At 42.1% G+C, this 16,912-nt stretch overlaps 1 protein-coding gene and 1 non-coding gene across 4 annotated transcripts in view; one reads left to right on the top strand and one right to left on the bottom strand.

Annotated features, from left to right (window-relative positions):
- The window catches only part of TXNL1 (thioredoxin like 1), a 32,729-nt gene extending 28,503 nt beyond the window's left edge, over nt 1-4,226 (bottom strand). Inside the window, exons 1-2 of one of the 3 annotated variants that reach the window (XM_038525939.1) lie at nt 3,999-4,119; nt 2,039-2,193 (exon numbers count right to left, since the gene is read on the bottom strand). In XM_038525939.1, coding sequence (XP_038381867.1) covers nt 2,039-2,052 — 14 coding nt within the window. In that variant the 5' untranslated portion in view covers nt 2,053-2,193; nt 3,999-4,119. Of the gene's footprint in view, nt 1-2,038; nt 2,194-3,998 lie in introns of all 3 variants that reach the window. The other 2 variants (XM_038525937.1, XM_038525938.1) reach the window with 2 other exon arrangements.
- On the top strand, nt 1,376-1,479 carry LOC119869865. The gene has a single exon (XR_005354864.1). It is a non-coding gene; the product is annotated as a U6 spliceosomal RNA (small nuclear RNA).
- Nucleotides 4,227-16,912: the final 12,686 nt, after the last annotated feature.

Here is a 16,912-nt window from a genome sequence, read left to right as displayed (position 1 = left end):
TGGGGAAAAGAGTTTTTTCAACAAACAGTTCTGGGAAACCTGGATATCAGAAACCTGGATATCAACATATAAAAGAATGAAGGTAGATCTTTGGTCGTTTTTTAAAAAAATTTATTTATTTTTTCATGAGAGAGACAGAGAGAGAAAAGCAGAGATATAGGCAGAGGGAGAAGCAGGTTCCCTGCAAGGAGCCCGATGTGGGACTCAATCCCAGATCCTGGATCACACCCTGAGCCGAAGGCAGAGACACTTCACCACTGAGCCACCCAGGCATCCCGGATCTTTATACCATATACAAAAATTAACTCAAAATGGGTAAAAGATCTAAACTTGAGAGCTAAAATTACAAAATCCTTTGATGAAAACATAGGGGTTAAATCTTCATGACACTGGACTTGACAATGATTTCTGGAATATGACACTAAAAGCACAAGCAACAAAAGATAAATTGGACTTCACCAAAATTTAAAGACTTGTGCATCAAAGGACACTACCAAGGAAGTGAAAGGTAACTAGTAGGAGAAAATATTTATAAATCATATGTAAGAACTAACAACCAAAATATGTAAAGAGCTCCTACAATTCAGTAACAAAAAAACCAAAGTTTTTTTCATTTCATTCAAAAAGAGCAAAGGATTTGAAAAGACATTTCTCCAAGGAAGATAAATGACCAATAAACACTAGGAAATATGCTCAACTTCATTAGTCATTAAAGAAATGCAAACCAAAACCACCAGACCACTTCACACACATTTAGGATGCCTATTAAAATATAAAAAATGTTTGCAGGTATGTAGAAAATTGGAACTCTCCTGCACTGCTGGCGGGAATGCAAAAACGGTGCAACCACATTCTACTCCAGGTAGAAAAAGAAAAAGAACTGAAAGCAGGGACTCAAAGAAATCCTTGCACACCAATGTTGAAAGCAGTATTACTCACAATAGCCAAAAGGTGCAAACAACCGAAACGTCTATCAAAAAATGAATAAGCAATATATGATATAAAAATACAATGATTAATATTTAGCTTCAAAAAGGAAGTTCTGACACATGCTGTAACATGTGTCAGAACCTTGAAAACATGTTACGTGAAGTAAGCCAGAAACCAAAGGACAAATATTATATAATTCCACTTATATGAGGTATACAAGAATAGGCAAATTCATAAATACAAAAAGAAGTTACTAGGGGTGGGAGGTTGGGGGTAATGGGTACAGTCATTAGTTAATGCTTTTATCCAAGATAATGAAAAAATTCTAGGAAACAATGATGATGTTGGTACAACATTGTGAATGTTAATGCCATTGATTTGTACATTTAAAAATGGCTAAATGGTAAATGTCATGTTACATATATTTTACAATTAAAAAACTTGAGTGCTCACTTTGGCAGCATATATATTAAAATTGGAATGATATGGAGATTAGCATGGCCCCTGAACAAAGATGACATGCAAATTCATGAAGCATTCCATATTGAAAGAAAGAAAAAAAGAAAGAAAGAAAGAAAGAAAGAAAGAAAGAAGAAAAGAAAAGAAAAGAAAAGAAAAGAAAAGAAAAGAAAAGAAAAGAAAAGAAAATAAAATAAAATACTGGATACCCCTTGAAGATTCTTCAACAGAAGAGCGACAATCTGCGTAATATTTTATGAAATTACTAGGTTAGATACAACGTGAAAGTGGAGAAAAAGGAATAAGGCTTAAAGTAGGGTAGGAAAAGAAATAAATAGGTGCTGGAGAAAACTATGTTCTTGGTCTAAAATGGGACATTAACTTTGATCTAAGAGGCTTTTTACACGATCTACTGGATAGAGTCGTTGGAGGGTCTAATACTGGATGGACAGTTACCTCAGTTGTGTCACACTGACACACAGTTTGTGTAAGAATACTAATGGCCAAAATGTTATAGAACTTTAAGGCAAAAACAATCTTACTAGATTTATAAATATCACCTATAAATAGAGAAGTTCTCTAAATCCAAGCATTTTCTTTGTGCTCAGTTTTTTTTTTAATAAAGTAAATTTTCATTGCATCAAAATACCTTTTTAAAAGCATATCACACAGTCCTTTGCCAATCAATGTCTGCAGTTGTTTATGGTTAAATGTTGCCTCATTGTTAATGGAAGTGTTTCCTTAATAGCAAGTTTCCCAACTTTCCTCACTTCGATTAATAAATTATCACTGTCATTTTTTCCGCTACGGTAAAGGAAAAAGAGAGGATTAATTATTGGGGGATGAAAATTATTCACTCCTGTGGATGAGAATTAGAAAAGTAAACTAAAAAGGAGATTCATCATTAAAAGTCATCTCTTCCCTGTTCCAACTTGGTCCTAGGCACTTCACAATCGTACAGGGGTCCCTCCATACTCCACAACACAGACACTACAAAACTCACTTAACGCTGGGAAGACACATTCATACAATTCGGACACTCCTTTTATCCACGTCTTTATAATGAAATCTTTATCTTCCTCAATTTGGTAAATGCGAAAGTCCGCATGTCAAACTGGGACTCCATGCTGCCCTATGAAATGCAGTATAATGTCCCCTTTCAATTCTGTAGGAGAGAGACTGGCACAGGAATAAGTCCCTAATTGTCTTCCTATCTGCACCCCTCCCCCAGCGCTAAAACTACCTAATCCTAATGCCACCGCTTACACACGCAACACTTAAATTCAGCAGCCACGAATCACCTTTTACCCTGATTCAAAAATCCTTGGGCAGCCCTGGTGGCTCAGTGGTTGAGCATCTGCCTTCGGACCAGGGCGTGACCCCGGAGTCCCCGGATCGAGTCCCGCATCGGGCTCCTTGCGTGGAGCCTGCTTCTCCCTCTGCCTGTGTCTCTGCCTCTCTCTCTCTCTCTCTGTGTCTCTCATGAATGAATAAATAAAATCTTAAAGAAAAAAATCCTGCCTTAGGTGTCTATAGTTACCTGGACAATGAGATGTGCCACCTGAGCAGTGATAGCTGTCGTGGATTTCTCCAGCTTGGTGTAAGCGTGACTAACCCGAGGGATCAAGATAAACGGAGTTTGATCCTTCTGGAGTTAGGAGGTAGTGGCCTGCACAAGCGGAGGTCGGTAAACACGCCCTCTGAAACCCTGGCTCTGCAGGCCTGCTGCCAACACTTCACGCTCACACAGGTGCACTGCGCACTCAGAACGGAAACTCCAGCAACTCCAGCTCTGTCTGCGACCTATATTAAACTACGCTGGGGGTCACCAAAGCCGGTTGGGCTACTTTCGAGATCTCTGTCCTCTTTAAACCATCGGATCAACAATGGGAGTCCACACACCATCAAGCTCAAATCCGGGTGTCTGGAGACCTGCATACACGGTGCATCCACTCACTCACTCCAGCAACTTCGGTGACCAGATGCAGCCGCGCACACCGGGGAGCCGAAGTCACTAAGGTACCGGCCAAGCCAGTCGCCAAACCATTAAGAAAAGTAAAGAGCACGCGGGCCCAGGTGGGTTTAAGATGCATCCAGGAAGCCTCACGACTAAGCGCTACGCAGTGTAAGTTGGATACAGCCCCAGCTGAATTTTTTTTTTGTAAAGAATTGCAGGTAGGGAAGAAAGCCAAGGTGTTGGGCGAATCAAGGTTTTAGGATTGCTAAGATGCAAGTGACAGCTGGCTCCCAGGAGCGGAGCGGACGGGCGAAAGCGGGGGCGGCCCGGGGGGACCCGGGGGGGGGGGGGGGGGCGGGGAGCTCCACGGCCCGAGCCGGTCCGCGGGTGCACGAGGGCCGCTGGGGCCTCCCGGGCCGGGGAGCCGCAGGGCCAGGCCCCGCACCGTCCGGGCGTCCCCGGTGCACCCCGCGGGCTCCGGCGCGGGAGCCGAGGCCTCCCCGGGCGGCGGCCTGGGGCTGGGGCTGGGGCTGGGGCTGGGGCTGGGGCTGGGGCCGCGGCCGCTAGGGAGCGGGGAGCGGGGCCCGGGGCCCGGGGCAGGTGGGGCAGCAGGCGGCGCCACGCAGGGCCCGCAGCTCGCGCCCGGCCTCACCCGCGCATGGTGAACTTGACCACGGCGAGTCTGGAGCCCGCGCCGCTCAGCTCCGGCTGGAAGTCCGGGTCGCTCCCGACCGGCTTCACGCCCACCATTCTCGGCCCGGCAGGGCGGCCGCGACGCCACCGGCTTCCGAAGTGAAGGCGAAGGCCGGGCGGGGGCGGGGGCGACGCTCCGGAAGGCCGAGGCCCGGGCGTAGGCGGCGGCGACCGCGGCGGCGTCTCCGGGGCTCTCAGTGCCGAGTCACGCCCGGGAGCGGGGCGGCCGAGGGGGCGGGCGCGGGCGCGGGAGGCGGGGGAAGGGGAGGCCTGCGGCGCCCGGCAGCCACCGCGCGGCGGAGCCCTCGGCGCCTGCGCGCCGCGACGTCACTTCCGCGTCGTTCGGTTTGCTTCCCGCCGCCCAATCCTATGACGCGCCGCTGGCCCCGCCCCCGGGGGAGGAGCCCCGCGCCGGCTGGAGCGGCGCAGGCGCAGAAGAGCGGCAGTGGGGGAGGGGAAAGGAAGGGGGAAAGGAGGGGGAGAGGGGCCCGTGGGGTCCTCCGCGCGGCCGGGACCGTGGGCTTCCAGCGGGTCCGCTCGGTGGGGGAGTAAAAAGGGAACCCCGTATCCCGCCCCGCGCCCCAGGTTGGTTCGGGGCGAAGATCTGAACCCCCGAAGTGCTGGAAGAAGTACTTTGGTCTCCTGTTGGGGCTGCAAGCCGCCCACTAGACATAAAGGGACTTTAGGCACCTTGATTTAGGGATCCCGTGGCTCACGGGCCTTGTGCTGTCATCCACAAGCTGCCACGCACCTGCCTTTAAGTTGTGCCTTAAAGAAACGAAAGCATCGTCCTTCCTTTAGGACCCCGTCTGCCTTGAGAAAACGAGTGGGAAATAGCAGAGGGACGCGGAGCAGGAGAGGGTCCTAACTGGGAAAGGGGCAGGGGGCGGGAGGGGGGGGAGAGCACTGGGTGTCCTACTGTGTGTTGGCAAATGGAACTCCAATAAAAAAATGCAAAGAAAAAATAAATAAAATAAAATAATAAAAAATAAAATAAATAAAACAAAATAAATAATAAAATAAAATAAATAAAAAATAAAATAAAATAAAAGAGTTAAAAAATAGACCTGCCCTACGACCCGCAATTGCACTGTTGGGGATTTACCCCAAAAGATACAGATGCAATGAAAGGCCGGGACACCTGCACCCCGATGTTCACAGCAGCAATGTCCACAATAGCCAAACTGTGGGGGGAGCCTCGGTGTTCATCGACAGATGATGAATGAAGAAGATGTGGTCTATGTGTACAGTGGGATATTCCTCAGCCATTGGAAACGACAAATACAAAAAGAAAAGAAACGACAAATACCCACCATTTGCTTCGACGTGGGTGGAAGTGGAGGGCATGATGCTGAGTGAAGTAAGTCAATCGGAGGAGGACAATCAGTTATATGGTTTCACTCATACGGGGTATGTAAGAAATAGTGAAAAGGAATAAAGGGGAAAGGAAAGAAAATGAATGGGAAATACCAAAGGGAGACAGACCATGAGAGGCTCCTAACTCTGGGAAATGAACAAGGGGTAGTGGAAGGGGAGGAGGCGGGAGGATGGGGTGACTGGGTGATGGGCACTGAGGGGGGCACTTGATGGGATGAGCACTGGGTGTTATACTATATGTTGGCAAGTCGAACTCCAATTAAAAAATACAAAAAAAATAAATAAAATAAAAAAATAAAATAAAATAAGAGTTTAAAATAGAGCTCCCGTACGACCCAGCAATTGCACTGCTGGGGATTTACCCCAAAGATACAGATGCAGTGAAACGGCAGGACACCTGCACCCCGATGTTCACAGCAGCAATGTCCACAATAGCCAAACCGTGGAAGGAGCCTCAGTGTCCATCGACAGATGATGGATAGAGAAGATGTGGTCTATGTACACAATGGAATATTCCTCAGCCATTGGAAATGACAAATACCCACCATTTGCTTCGACGTGAATGGAACTGGAGGGAATTATGCTGAGTGAAATAAGTCCAAGAAGGACAATCATCATATGGTCTCATTCATTTGGGGAATATAAAAAATAGTGAAAGGGAATAAAGGGGAAAGGAGAGAAAAATGAGTGGGAAATATCAGGGAGACAGAATATGAGAGACTCATAACTCTGGGAAATGCACTAGGAATGGTAGAAGGGGAGGTGGGTGGGGGGTGGGGGTGACTGGGTGATGGGCACTGAGGGGGGCCCTTGACGGGATGAGCACTGGGTGTTATGCTGTATGTTGGCAAATTGAACTCCAATAAAAAAAAATAATAAAAAATAGAATGATCACATCTTCCTCTAGATGATCACAGTCTCGTGATAGGGGCCCACAATAGTTACCCTAACAAGTTTGCAAAGGAAACGGTGGGGATGAATGACACAGGGGACAAATGGAGCAGGTAAACTTGCTAGAAATTGTGGGGCTTGAGCTGAATTTTGATAGAAGAAGGTAGCCAAAAAAAAAAAAGAAGGTAGCCAGATGGTGAGAGGTGACAAAGGTATTACAGGAAAAAGAACCAACAGTACCAATTTGTGGTTTGGGAGAGCTGATGATAAATAATGATAATAAATAGCTAACAATGTGTGCATTAGATAAGATATGTGCTCTTTGTGTATATTAGCTCATGTAATTCTCACAACCACCCTGGGAAGTAGGTTCTATTATTATTTCGCCCATAGACTGGTTCTCCCTAGTTCGCACTCCTAGTACGATGTCAAATCAGCAATCGAGTTGAGGTAATCTAACATCAGCGTGTTCTTTTAAGTGTCAGGCTAGGTGATTTATGATTTGCTTTTGGATTTAGCTGAGGTGATGAAACTGAGGAGGAAAGTGCAGGTATGATCAGGACTAGCTAAGGAATTTTTGTATTTTAACAGGAATGCAATGGAGTAATCACTGCAGGGCAATTTTTTTTTAATTACAAAAAAAAAGTGCCTTTAGCAAAAGCCCTCAGGTGGCAGTGAGGAGGATAGAAGGTAGTGAGACAAATTGAGGTTACTAAAGTAATCCAGGAAGTGAGTTATGGGAGTAGCTGAAGTGGTAATGAAGAGGACAAGATATATTTGAGAAACCATTAGATAAAAATCACAAGATTTAGTGACCAATTTACTGCAATGATGGAAGAAGGAGGGGATGGTGCAAATATCTCAGTCTTGTGGCTCTTTGTTAAGATGCCAGTAGGATACCTAGGTAATGAGTATAGCAGGTAGTTGGAAGGTTGAGTCTGGAACTAAAGAAAAAAGAGTAAGCTAAAGTTGCAGATTTGAGATTTATTAGTTTTAAGGGTGAAAACTGAAGCCCAAGAACACAATTACACAATTTGGAGGTCATGACAATTGTCCCTGTTCTACTGATGACAAGGTTGACTTTCAGACAAGCATGTAACTCATTCAGTTATACAGTAGTACAGCTGCTTATACCTCATCATTGCACCCAACATTATATTGAAACAGACTTTATGTATGTGCATAGAACCTTCTCGCAGACATTATTGCAAGGTGATGCTCTACAGAGTATTTTTCTATATATATTACAAATATCTTCAAAAATTATAAATAGTATATACATATATATAGATGTTCTATATTGTATATATTTAATATATATTTAATATTCTATATATAGCTATATTTTATATGTATATAGAATATGTTCAAAAAAAAGAATATGTTCTATATCGTGTGTGTGTGTGTGTGTATATATATATATATATATATGAAGAAGAAGAAGGAGAAGGAGAAGGAGAAGGAGAAGAAAGAAAAAAGGTGCAGCTGGGGGAAAAGTACTGCACAACAATTCTACAAAGAAGGCCCAAGTTTCTTCCTTACCCTATTAGTAGTAACTAGAACAAATATAATATTCACAGTTAATTGGTCTCCTGTGAACTTTATATCATTAAGTAAAGTAAGCTTTTGGTGGGTGCAATTTCCCCCCAAAATGTTATTTTTTTTCTTAATTTGTATATACCACCCTAAAAAACCCATTTACTAGAATTTTCCATGAAAATTTTAGAAAAAAACTTACCATTAAGCTTCTGCAGAGATGACTTGTGGTTATTCTTAAGAGGATGATACACCTTCCCCATTCCTGAGATGAACATATTCAGAAACGCAAAATACACTGCACATAAACCCCAGCTCCACCCCATCCCTCACGTCTTACTATAACTTGTTATATTCTGAAATCCATAGGTCTCAAGCTGTAGTGAGCTCATTAAAATGTGAGTTTCCAGTTTCACACCCAGAAATTCTAATTCAGTAGTGTTGGTACATGGCTCAAGAATCTGAACTTTAGGGCAGCTCCGGTAGCTCAGCGGCTTAGTGCCAGGTATGATCCTGGAGATCCCGGATCGAGTCTCACGTCGGGCTCCCTGCATGGAGCCTGCTTCTCCCTCTGCCTGTATCTTTGCCTCTCTCTCTCTCTCTGTGTCTCTCATGAATAAATAAATAAAATTAAAAAAAAAGTCTGAACTTTAATAAGCATCCAGGGTTAGCTGATGCAAGGAGTCCATATTTTGAGAGACATTATTTGATGCTACTTGTCTACTCTCATGTAGCATTTACTATGCATTTAATATGCACAAGGTGCTATGATAATGCTTTAAAACACCTTTCCTCCAGGGACATCAAAAGGGAGATAAGATACTTCTACAAAAGCTAATAATACAAGGTAAAATGTGGTAAGTGCCATAATAGAGCTGTAAATAACATACCCTAGTGGTTGAGAAAAAGAAGAGAATGTTTCCAGCTAGAATGAGCAGAGAATGCTTTATGAAGGAATATGTTCTAAAATTCAGGCCTAGATAAAAATAAGAAATGACTCCTGACTTTCCTCTTAACTCACCAAGAATATAGTTCGCTTTAGATTCACCCATTTTTATCAAGCTCAGCCAGTCACTGGAGGAATGCTTTCTATCATGACTTGTAGCCGCCATGGGTTCACTTTGCTGACTTTACAAACAGATATGTTAGAGACACGTCATCCATGGCTTTATCTCTCTCATAGCCCTTTGCATATGGTAGATACAAAATAAGTATAGGTTGAATAAATGAATGGCTGGGAGGCATAATGAGTATGACTCTCAGTTCACAAAATGTAGGGGTACAAGAATTGTTGTATAACTCAATTTCATTTTGACTCTGAACCCTCACCCTTCTCCTGTATCCAACTAGAACAAAAACAACCTTGTTCTCCTCCTCTGCCTGCTTCAGAAATTATACCAAATTTCTGAGTTTAGAGTAGAAGTGGGGCATTGGAGTGTAGATGTCTAGGAGCACTGTCTCTTCCTACACACCATCTTGAAATCTAGCCCTTTCTGCTTCATGTGACTCAGGAATTGGGACCCCTTGATTCAAGCTGCCTGTGGACCCTTTGCCTAGACGCACCAGGCTGCCATTTCTCCCCAAGTGTTTGCTTCTTCCCTTCTCCCTCCATAAAGATTTTTCCTCATTTTCATTAAGAGTTGTATAGTTTCAGCCTTTAAGTTTATTTGATCCACATCCACCTTTTTTGAGTCAATATGATTCTAATCATTTAAAAATATTCCCATGATAGAAAAGAAAGGCATGATTTTCCAATTTCATATATATTTGAGTATTTGGGGAGGCAGTGTCCAGTACATAAAGTTTTGCTGTAAGTTTTTCTTTAAATGTACTCCTCTTGTAAAAAGTGGAGCAAATGCCACTTGGAGTTTTTGAAGAGCAATAGCAAGAATATAATGAAGAAAAGACGTTTATTCTGCAACAAAAATCCTCATAAATTTCTCTGAGATATAAAATACCTCTTTAAATAACTGGATTTGTGCTTGCAGAAGACCAAGGATATGGATTTATTGATGAATTCCATAAACCGTATGAAATCCCCCCACTAACTTATCAAAATTACAACCACCCCAAAATTTACATAAAAATAACTTCTGCTTGGGGCATCTGGGTGGTCTGGTCGGTAAAGTGTCCGAGTCTTGATTTCAATTCAGGTCATGATCTCAGGGCTGTGAGACAGAGCCCCATGCAGGTCTCTGGGCTCAGGAAGGAGTCTTCTCTCCCTCAATCTCCTCCCCTGTCCCTTCCCCGACCCCCCACCCCCCTACCCCCGCTCCTACGCACTCTCTCTCTCAAATAAATAAATAAATCTTTAAAAAAAAACTTCTCCTTAATAGCTTATTGTTACCTTATTCCAGAATAGAAAACTTGTAGTATTGTGTATTCGTTTAATTTTTCCATCAACTGGGTAATTTATATAAAAAATAATTTTAGAAAAGGTTTGTTTTATTCTTAAAATCTTGAGGGGAAAATATGTAATTCATGTAATATAAATATTAAATAGAAAGGACATCCCGCTTCATAATTCGCAAACCTTTTCTAGTTGTAGGTTATGGAGTTTGAAAATTAAATACCATTTCCCATGGCTGTCCCTAGGTGGTGCAATGTCTTTCAGTCCAAGGAGTAGGATTCCCAGTTGGGTATTAAATGGTTCCTTAAATAATGCTGTCAAGGGTTCCCAGACGGACCATTTGTCCCACTAACACCATATTCCTTAGCTTTGGATGCTAGGCAGTGTCTTTGAAGAGAGTTTTCTAGGAATTCACGGAGTGACCCATCTCTGTCATAAAACTCCTCCTCCTAGAACATGCTGAAGAAACTTGCTAGCAATTCTGAGTCAGTGTTGGGTGTTTCCCAGAAATGTAAAATAGGTTTTTATTCTGAAATTTATATCTGAGGTTCAGAAGTCATTAAACTGCCGAGAGCTGCTGTTAAGAAGGCCAGATAGATAAATAATTCTATCACTTCAGTCTCTGAGATAAAAATTCATATTATAATTTTTTAAAGAGTGTGTTGGGGGTTACAATTAACCCTTTGAAACCGAAAACTACACATTCCTACACCTAACTATATTTTCATTTAATCAATCATAAAGAGAGCTCTTTGTTGTCTATGGTAGTGTAGTAGATACTGCCTGACTAGAATGTACAGGAAGAAATGCCTCCCAATAAAGACTTTGCTGTGTCCAAAGCTCTCTCTCAGGCATGCTCTTGAGCAAACACATTCGCCAAACATACACAAGCTCATCAGTCATCACGTTCCTGAGGAGCAGTATGTACATACTCTCCGTACCCCTGAGGGCCAGGCACTGAACACATTCAATATCGATAAAATGTATGTTAGCTCCTTCCAGTAAGGAAGTGGTTACTTACACAATGTTAAAAACAGTATTTCCCACCAACATTCAGAATATTAGAATCAGAAGAAAATTAGGAGAATCAGACCTACCTGGTAGAAAGTACCAAAGCAAACCACTTCTCACACTGCATTGCACTCATAGTAGATGTATCTGTCTCCCTGCCAGACTGTGAGCAATTTGACCACAAAAACAGGTTTTTGCACTATCTGAATGTCCAGCTCAGCAGAGCGCCCAATACCACTAGATGCTGAAGAATGATGCTTTCCACTTTGCCAAATTATATTCAGGACAAGTAAAAGAAAGTACTATTTCATGAAAATAGAAATAAAGTACTCATCGCCACTACCCCTCACCCAACCCAGATTATTGTGGAGCAAATGCCAGGCCATGACACAATTTCATCTGTAGTATTTTAGCCTGCATGTCTAGAAGATAAGGATTCCTTTAAAAATAACCTTCATAACCAAAATGCCATTATCACACCTAAAATGTTAACAATGCTTCCTTAGTATCATCAACTCTCCACCTAATGTTAAAATTCTCTATTTTCTCCTAATTTATTTATGACTTATTTGAATCAATATCAAGGTAAGGTATATACATTGCATTGGTTGATATCGGCTTCATCTCATTTTTATTAAAACTTTCTTTTTTTCTGAAATTTTATTTGAAATTATTCAAATGGACAGAAAAGTCACAGCAGCAGCAACGGAAGTAGAAGTGGAAGGAGGGAGAAGAAGGTGGGACAGTGAGAAGGAGGGTACCCTTTCTTACTAGCCATTCACTGGGGACTCCCTGAGAAGAGTGTGCTCATGAATAACTTTGCTATGCTCAGATATTTGCAGGGCTGCCCCAAGAATAGGTAATCCCAGTTGGAAAGCTGAAGGGACCCCAAAGAAGCATATAACAGGAACAGTAAGCAAGTCCTCTCCATAGAGCTAAGAAGTACATTCTCCCGGAAGGAAAATCTGGGCAGTGCATCTTTGTGTCTTCCATGGCCCATTTTGTGACACATGGATCCTCTTCTTGGCACAGGATTGAGGACCAGCTCTCCCAAGTCTCTGGTGGGCCTGTCATCCTGCCAGGAGAAAGAAGAGAGAGATTAGTAGGACAAACTATAACCCTTGTTGCTGCAGCTGGTGACATGGCTATAAGTCACTCATCACGTTGTTGTTGTTCTTCTTCTTCCTCTTTTAGATATTTTATTAATTTATTTGAGAGATAGAGAGCGAGAGAGAGCAGGGGAGAGTCTCAGAGTGAGAGAGAGAAAGAGTTTCAAGCAGACTCTGTGCTGAGTGCTGAGTTTGATGCGGGACTCAGTCCCAGGACCCTGAGATCACAACCTGAGCTAAAACAAAGAGTCAGCTGTTCAGCCAACTGCACCACCCAGGTGCCCCTGTCTTCCTTCTTTATTATCCTAATATCCTCTTGCTGATCTTAGTAGCTTGGTGAGGGGCCCCCACATCCTTACACGTAAGGAGCTCAAGCACTCCCAACTTTAACATCTTTACTCCTTCCTAAAAGGTGTAAGTATGGAACAAATAGAGATATTTCTAGAAAAAGACATTCTGGGGGGGCCCGGGTGGCTTAGTTGGTTGGGTGTCTTCCTTCAACTCGGTCATGACCCCAGGGTCCTAAGATAGAGCCACACAACAGGCTCCCCGCTTGGCAAGGAGTCTGCTTCCCCCTCTCCCTTTCCTTCTGTGTGCTCACTTGCTTTCTCTCTCTCTCAAAATAAATAACTAACTAAAGTCTTTAAAAAAAAAAAGATAAAGACATTCTGTTACTTAGAAGAAATAATTTGATTTAGTGGAAGTCGTGAGATAGGAAAAAAAGAGAAGTATCACCCGAGTTGACTTTCAAATCACGTGAGAAAGTACAAACGGAAACTCATACACAGTTATAATTACACAAAACGATGCCGAGATCACTTACTACTCTGCTATGACATGATAAAGTGTGAAGACCCCCAGTACTAACATGAAGCCTCCTACCATGACATGACTTTTAGGCGAATAGGGTCCACTAAGGAAAGGACAGAATTAGCAAAATATTAGGCCCTTGTGGGGAACACCAAACCACAAATTAACAATCCATAGGAAAAAAATAATAGCACATGTGAAATCTTCTGGAAATGACAGTAGTAATGAGGCCAGGGAGACCACCAGGCAGAGATTTGTAAAATGGAGGAACAAACCTCCTTGCCTTTTGGAGAACTAACTTGGAACCTATGAATTCCAGGAAGAATTGGTGTGTTGCAGGGTAATTGCTACTAAATCCTAAAGACAGGATAATACTTAACTTTTGTTTAATGCTCGGATCATTAAAACATAGCAGGTTCACATTTTTTACCCTTACCCCATGGGTTCCATTTATGGTTCTTTTCTGGTAATAATTATACATTTTTGGCTAAGACAATGATGATGAAAACTTCTCATTTGTCTCTGTGCCTCTCTGTCTTTTCCACCTAGTGTATCTGATGCATTGCTTGGCTGATTTTTTTTTTTTTTTTTTTTTTTTTGTGGCTGACACACCCTACAGTGATTGCCCAGCGAGCCACACTCTGTACAAGTCTCTCTCCTTGAATGCATGTGAAACCTGTGACTTGCTTCTAACCAGTAGAACATGGCAATGATGATGGGCTGTCACTCGCTTCGTTAGGTTACAGATTGATCTATTCTATCTGTATCTCCAGCTATATAACTCGATCTTTCTTGCACCCACTAGAGAGGTGCTCTTTGCTGGCTTTGAAGAAGTAAGCTTCCATATGATAGGCCTTTTGGTAAAGCGTAGGTGAGGAGGAACTGCAGGTGGTTGTAGGACCAGAGGGTCCTTAGTCATTTATCCACAAGGACATGAATTGGATTCAGATTCTTCCCTGGTTGAGTCTCCAGATGAGATTGTAGTCTGACATCTCAACTGTCACCTGGTGTGATCAGAAGCTGTGCCTGAGCTCCTTTTCCATGGAAACTATGAGGCAATGGATGTGCATTGCTCAAAGCCACTAAACTCATGGTAATTTGTTATAAGGCAATAAAAACAATGTAATTAGGAAAACACCACTCTACGTATTGGTCAAAAGTCTACAATGGCTTTTCACTTCCTTTGGAATCAAGTTCTGAAAGCTTAGAAGGGCATTCAAGGCCTCTTCTTATCTGGCCTTATTCCCTTTTTCCCATGTTATTTTTATTTTTTTATTTTTTTATTTTTTATTTTTTTATTTTATGATAGTCACACACACACAGAGAGAGAGGGGTGGGTGCAGAGACATAGGCAGAGGGAGAAGCAGGCTCCATGCACCGGGAGCCCGACGTGGGATTTGATCCGGGGTCTCCAGGATCGTGCCCTGGGCCAAAGGCAGGCGCCAAACCGCTGTGCCACCCAGGGATCCCCATGTTATTTTTTATTACTGGGTTTAGGCCCAATCTGAGACTCTATCAACCTAAGAGAGAGTTCCAGGGCAAAGATTGCCCATTGAAGGAGTCTCTCAGGGGGAAGAAATAACTAAGTCTTAATACCACAGTTTCCTATTCATCTGCTTTATGTCCCCTGTACTTCACTTCCAATTTAACTTTATTATATATGTGTTTATATATTCATGTTTTATGTCATATGTTATGTGTATATACATACTTGTGTATTACATTTCAAAACTAGCAACAATATTGTTCTCCTTTCCCAGTTCTTCCTATTCCAAATCCTATCCATTTTTGTAGACCTTCATGAAATTTAACGTGAATATCCTTCCTCATCTCAGTCTACAAGTAAGTCATCTCTTCTCCATTACTCCTTAGTATGCTTTTTTTTTCTCACACTGTGCTACATTACAGCCATATACCTTGGGGAAATTTGCCATTCTTTTTAGCTGCCCAAATACCTTCCAATGTTTACAGAAGTCCTCATTTTCTGAGCCTTGGTGGGAAGCAGAGCCAGCTTTCCTCTATAGAACTGAACATACCAAATTCTTATTCTTATTCTCCTTCTTCTTCTTCTTCTTCTTCTTCTTCTTCTTCTTCTTCTTCTTCTTCTTCTTCTTCTTCTTCTTCTTCTTCTTCTTCTTCTTCTTCTTCCTCTTCTTCTTCCTCTTCTTCCTTGGCTTTGTTTTCTGTTAAGTTTCCATAAATATATGTTGAACTGATTTTTTTTTGGTTCTGTAAATCTCTAAGATTTTTGTATAATTCCTCTAGATAACAGGAATAAATAAATGATTTACTAAAAAAATATACTTAGGATTAGCTTACTGAAGTTATAAATTTTAATTTTCAGGAAGGTTAACATGTAAAACATATATATGTACATATAAAAATGTGTGAATATTTCTGAAATGGAAACATGTTATTCATTCATATTTGAATCTTTATTTTAGTCCTGTAGCTCAGGAAATTACATGCATTTATATGTAGGCTTTGGCAATATGTTTTGTGAACTTGGTAGAGAGGGGCCAGAGTGCTAGCAGTCTGAAGGTTTCTCATTAATCTTCCTATTAACCTTGTATTCCTAGGAAGGTATTTGAAATAGTAAGTTCAATTCATATTTGTTTAATAAAAGTCAACTTTACCTAGGAGGGATATTTTATAGATTACCTTTACAAACCAAACAAGCTTTAATGAAGCCTAAGACTATCCCATGGTAACCACTCTGCACTTCCCATATTTCCAAAAAGTTCTTGTAGATTGTAAAGGGGATTATGAACTTAACAATTTAAATGTGTTCATCATTATAACGGAGTGAATGAGTATATTGAACCCAGCTGTCCAAGGAATTAATTTCTTCTATTTAACATCATTTTCCTGCTTTTCTTGCCCCATGTGACTACAAGGCTGTTAGTCAAAAGTTGAAGAAAATCATAGAATCCCAATTTACAGTGTAAGACAACTTTAGAATTGCTGACTTTCAGGTTGTTGTATTGACTTCCTTGGTCAACATTATGATTAATTATTCTCATGGTGGCAGCAGAGCAGAACTGGTCTCTACAAATAAATAGCCTAGAGGAAACAAGACCTGAGACATAAAGAATGCTAAATAGCCTAGTGAGGGAAAAGGGGGTGTGCCCCCCAGGACACTGATGGGTCTGCACGGTGTTAGAGGGAGGAGGACTGTCTAAACTGGAAAGGAGAGGAAGGAGAAGTTTATCATTTGCAGGAATCATAAATTGCCAAGAAACCCTTTGACCTAACCAATTCTTAGGTCTCTTTTGACATATTAGTAAGGAAGTGATCCTGTCTCAAGGACTTGTTTGTGCCCTGTTCTAATCCCTTAATCTCCTGCTTCAGACCCATCCAATAGGATTTTGCTACCCAAGACTCAGGTCTAAGAGCCAGCAGCAAAGGGAGCTTGTTAGAAATGGAGGGTTTTTCCGAAGCCCTCTGCAGACCTACTGGGTCAGAAACTTCATTTTGACAAGCTCTGCCGGGTGACCTCAATACATAGTTTCCTCTTAGAGTCCTTGCCCTGGGAATCTGTTAGGGAGCTTATGAAGGAAAGACAAAGCTCTGGAATGCTTGTCCTTCCTATCTTGTTAGCAGAACTGACCATTGGCCACCAGCATCGCCCCAAGTTTCTCCCTTGGCTGCTATTCATTCACTCGACAAATATTTGGGAGGAAGATGGGCAAGCATAATGAGCGATTGCTGTTTATTGAGCTCGTTCAGCCTCCTAGATACCCACGAGGTCATTATTTTTTTTACACGGGGAGTTGGGGAGAATGAAGA

Source organism: Canis lupus, chromosome 1 (assembly GCF_011100685.1).
Source record: "Canis lupus familiaris isolate Mischka breed German Shepherd chromosome 1, alternate assembly UU_Cfam_GSD_1.0, whole genome shotgun sequence".
Classification (NCBI taxonomy): Eukaryota; Metazoa; Chordata; class Mammalia; order Carnivora; family Canidae; genus Canis; species Canis lupus.
The sequence above is the reverse complement of the archived record's forward strand: the minus strand, read 5'-3'. Positions and strand labels throughout refer to the sequence as shown.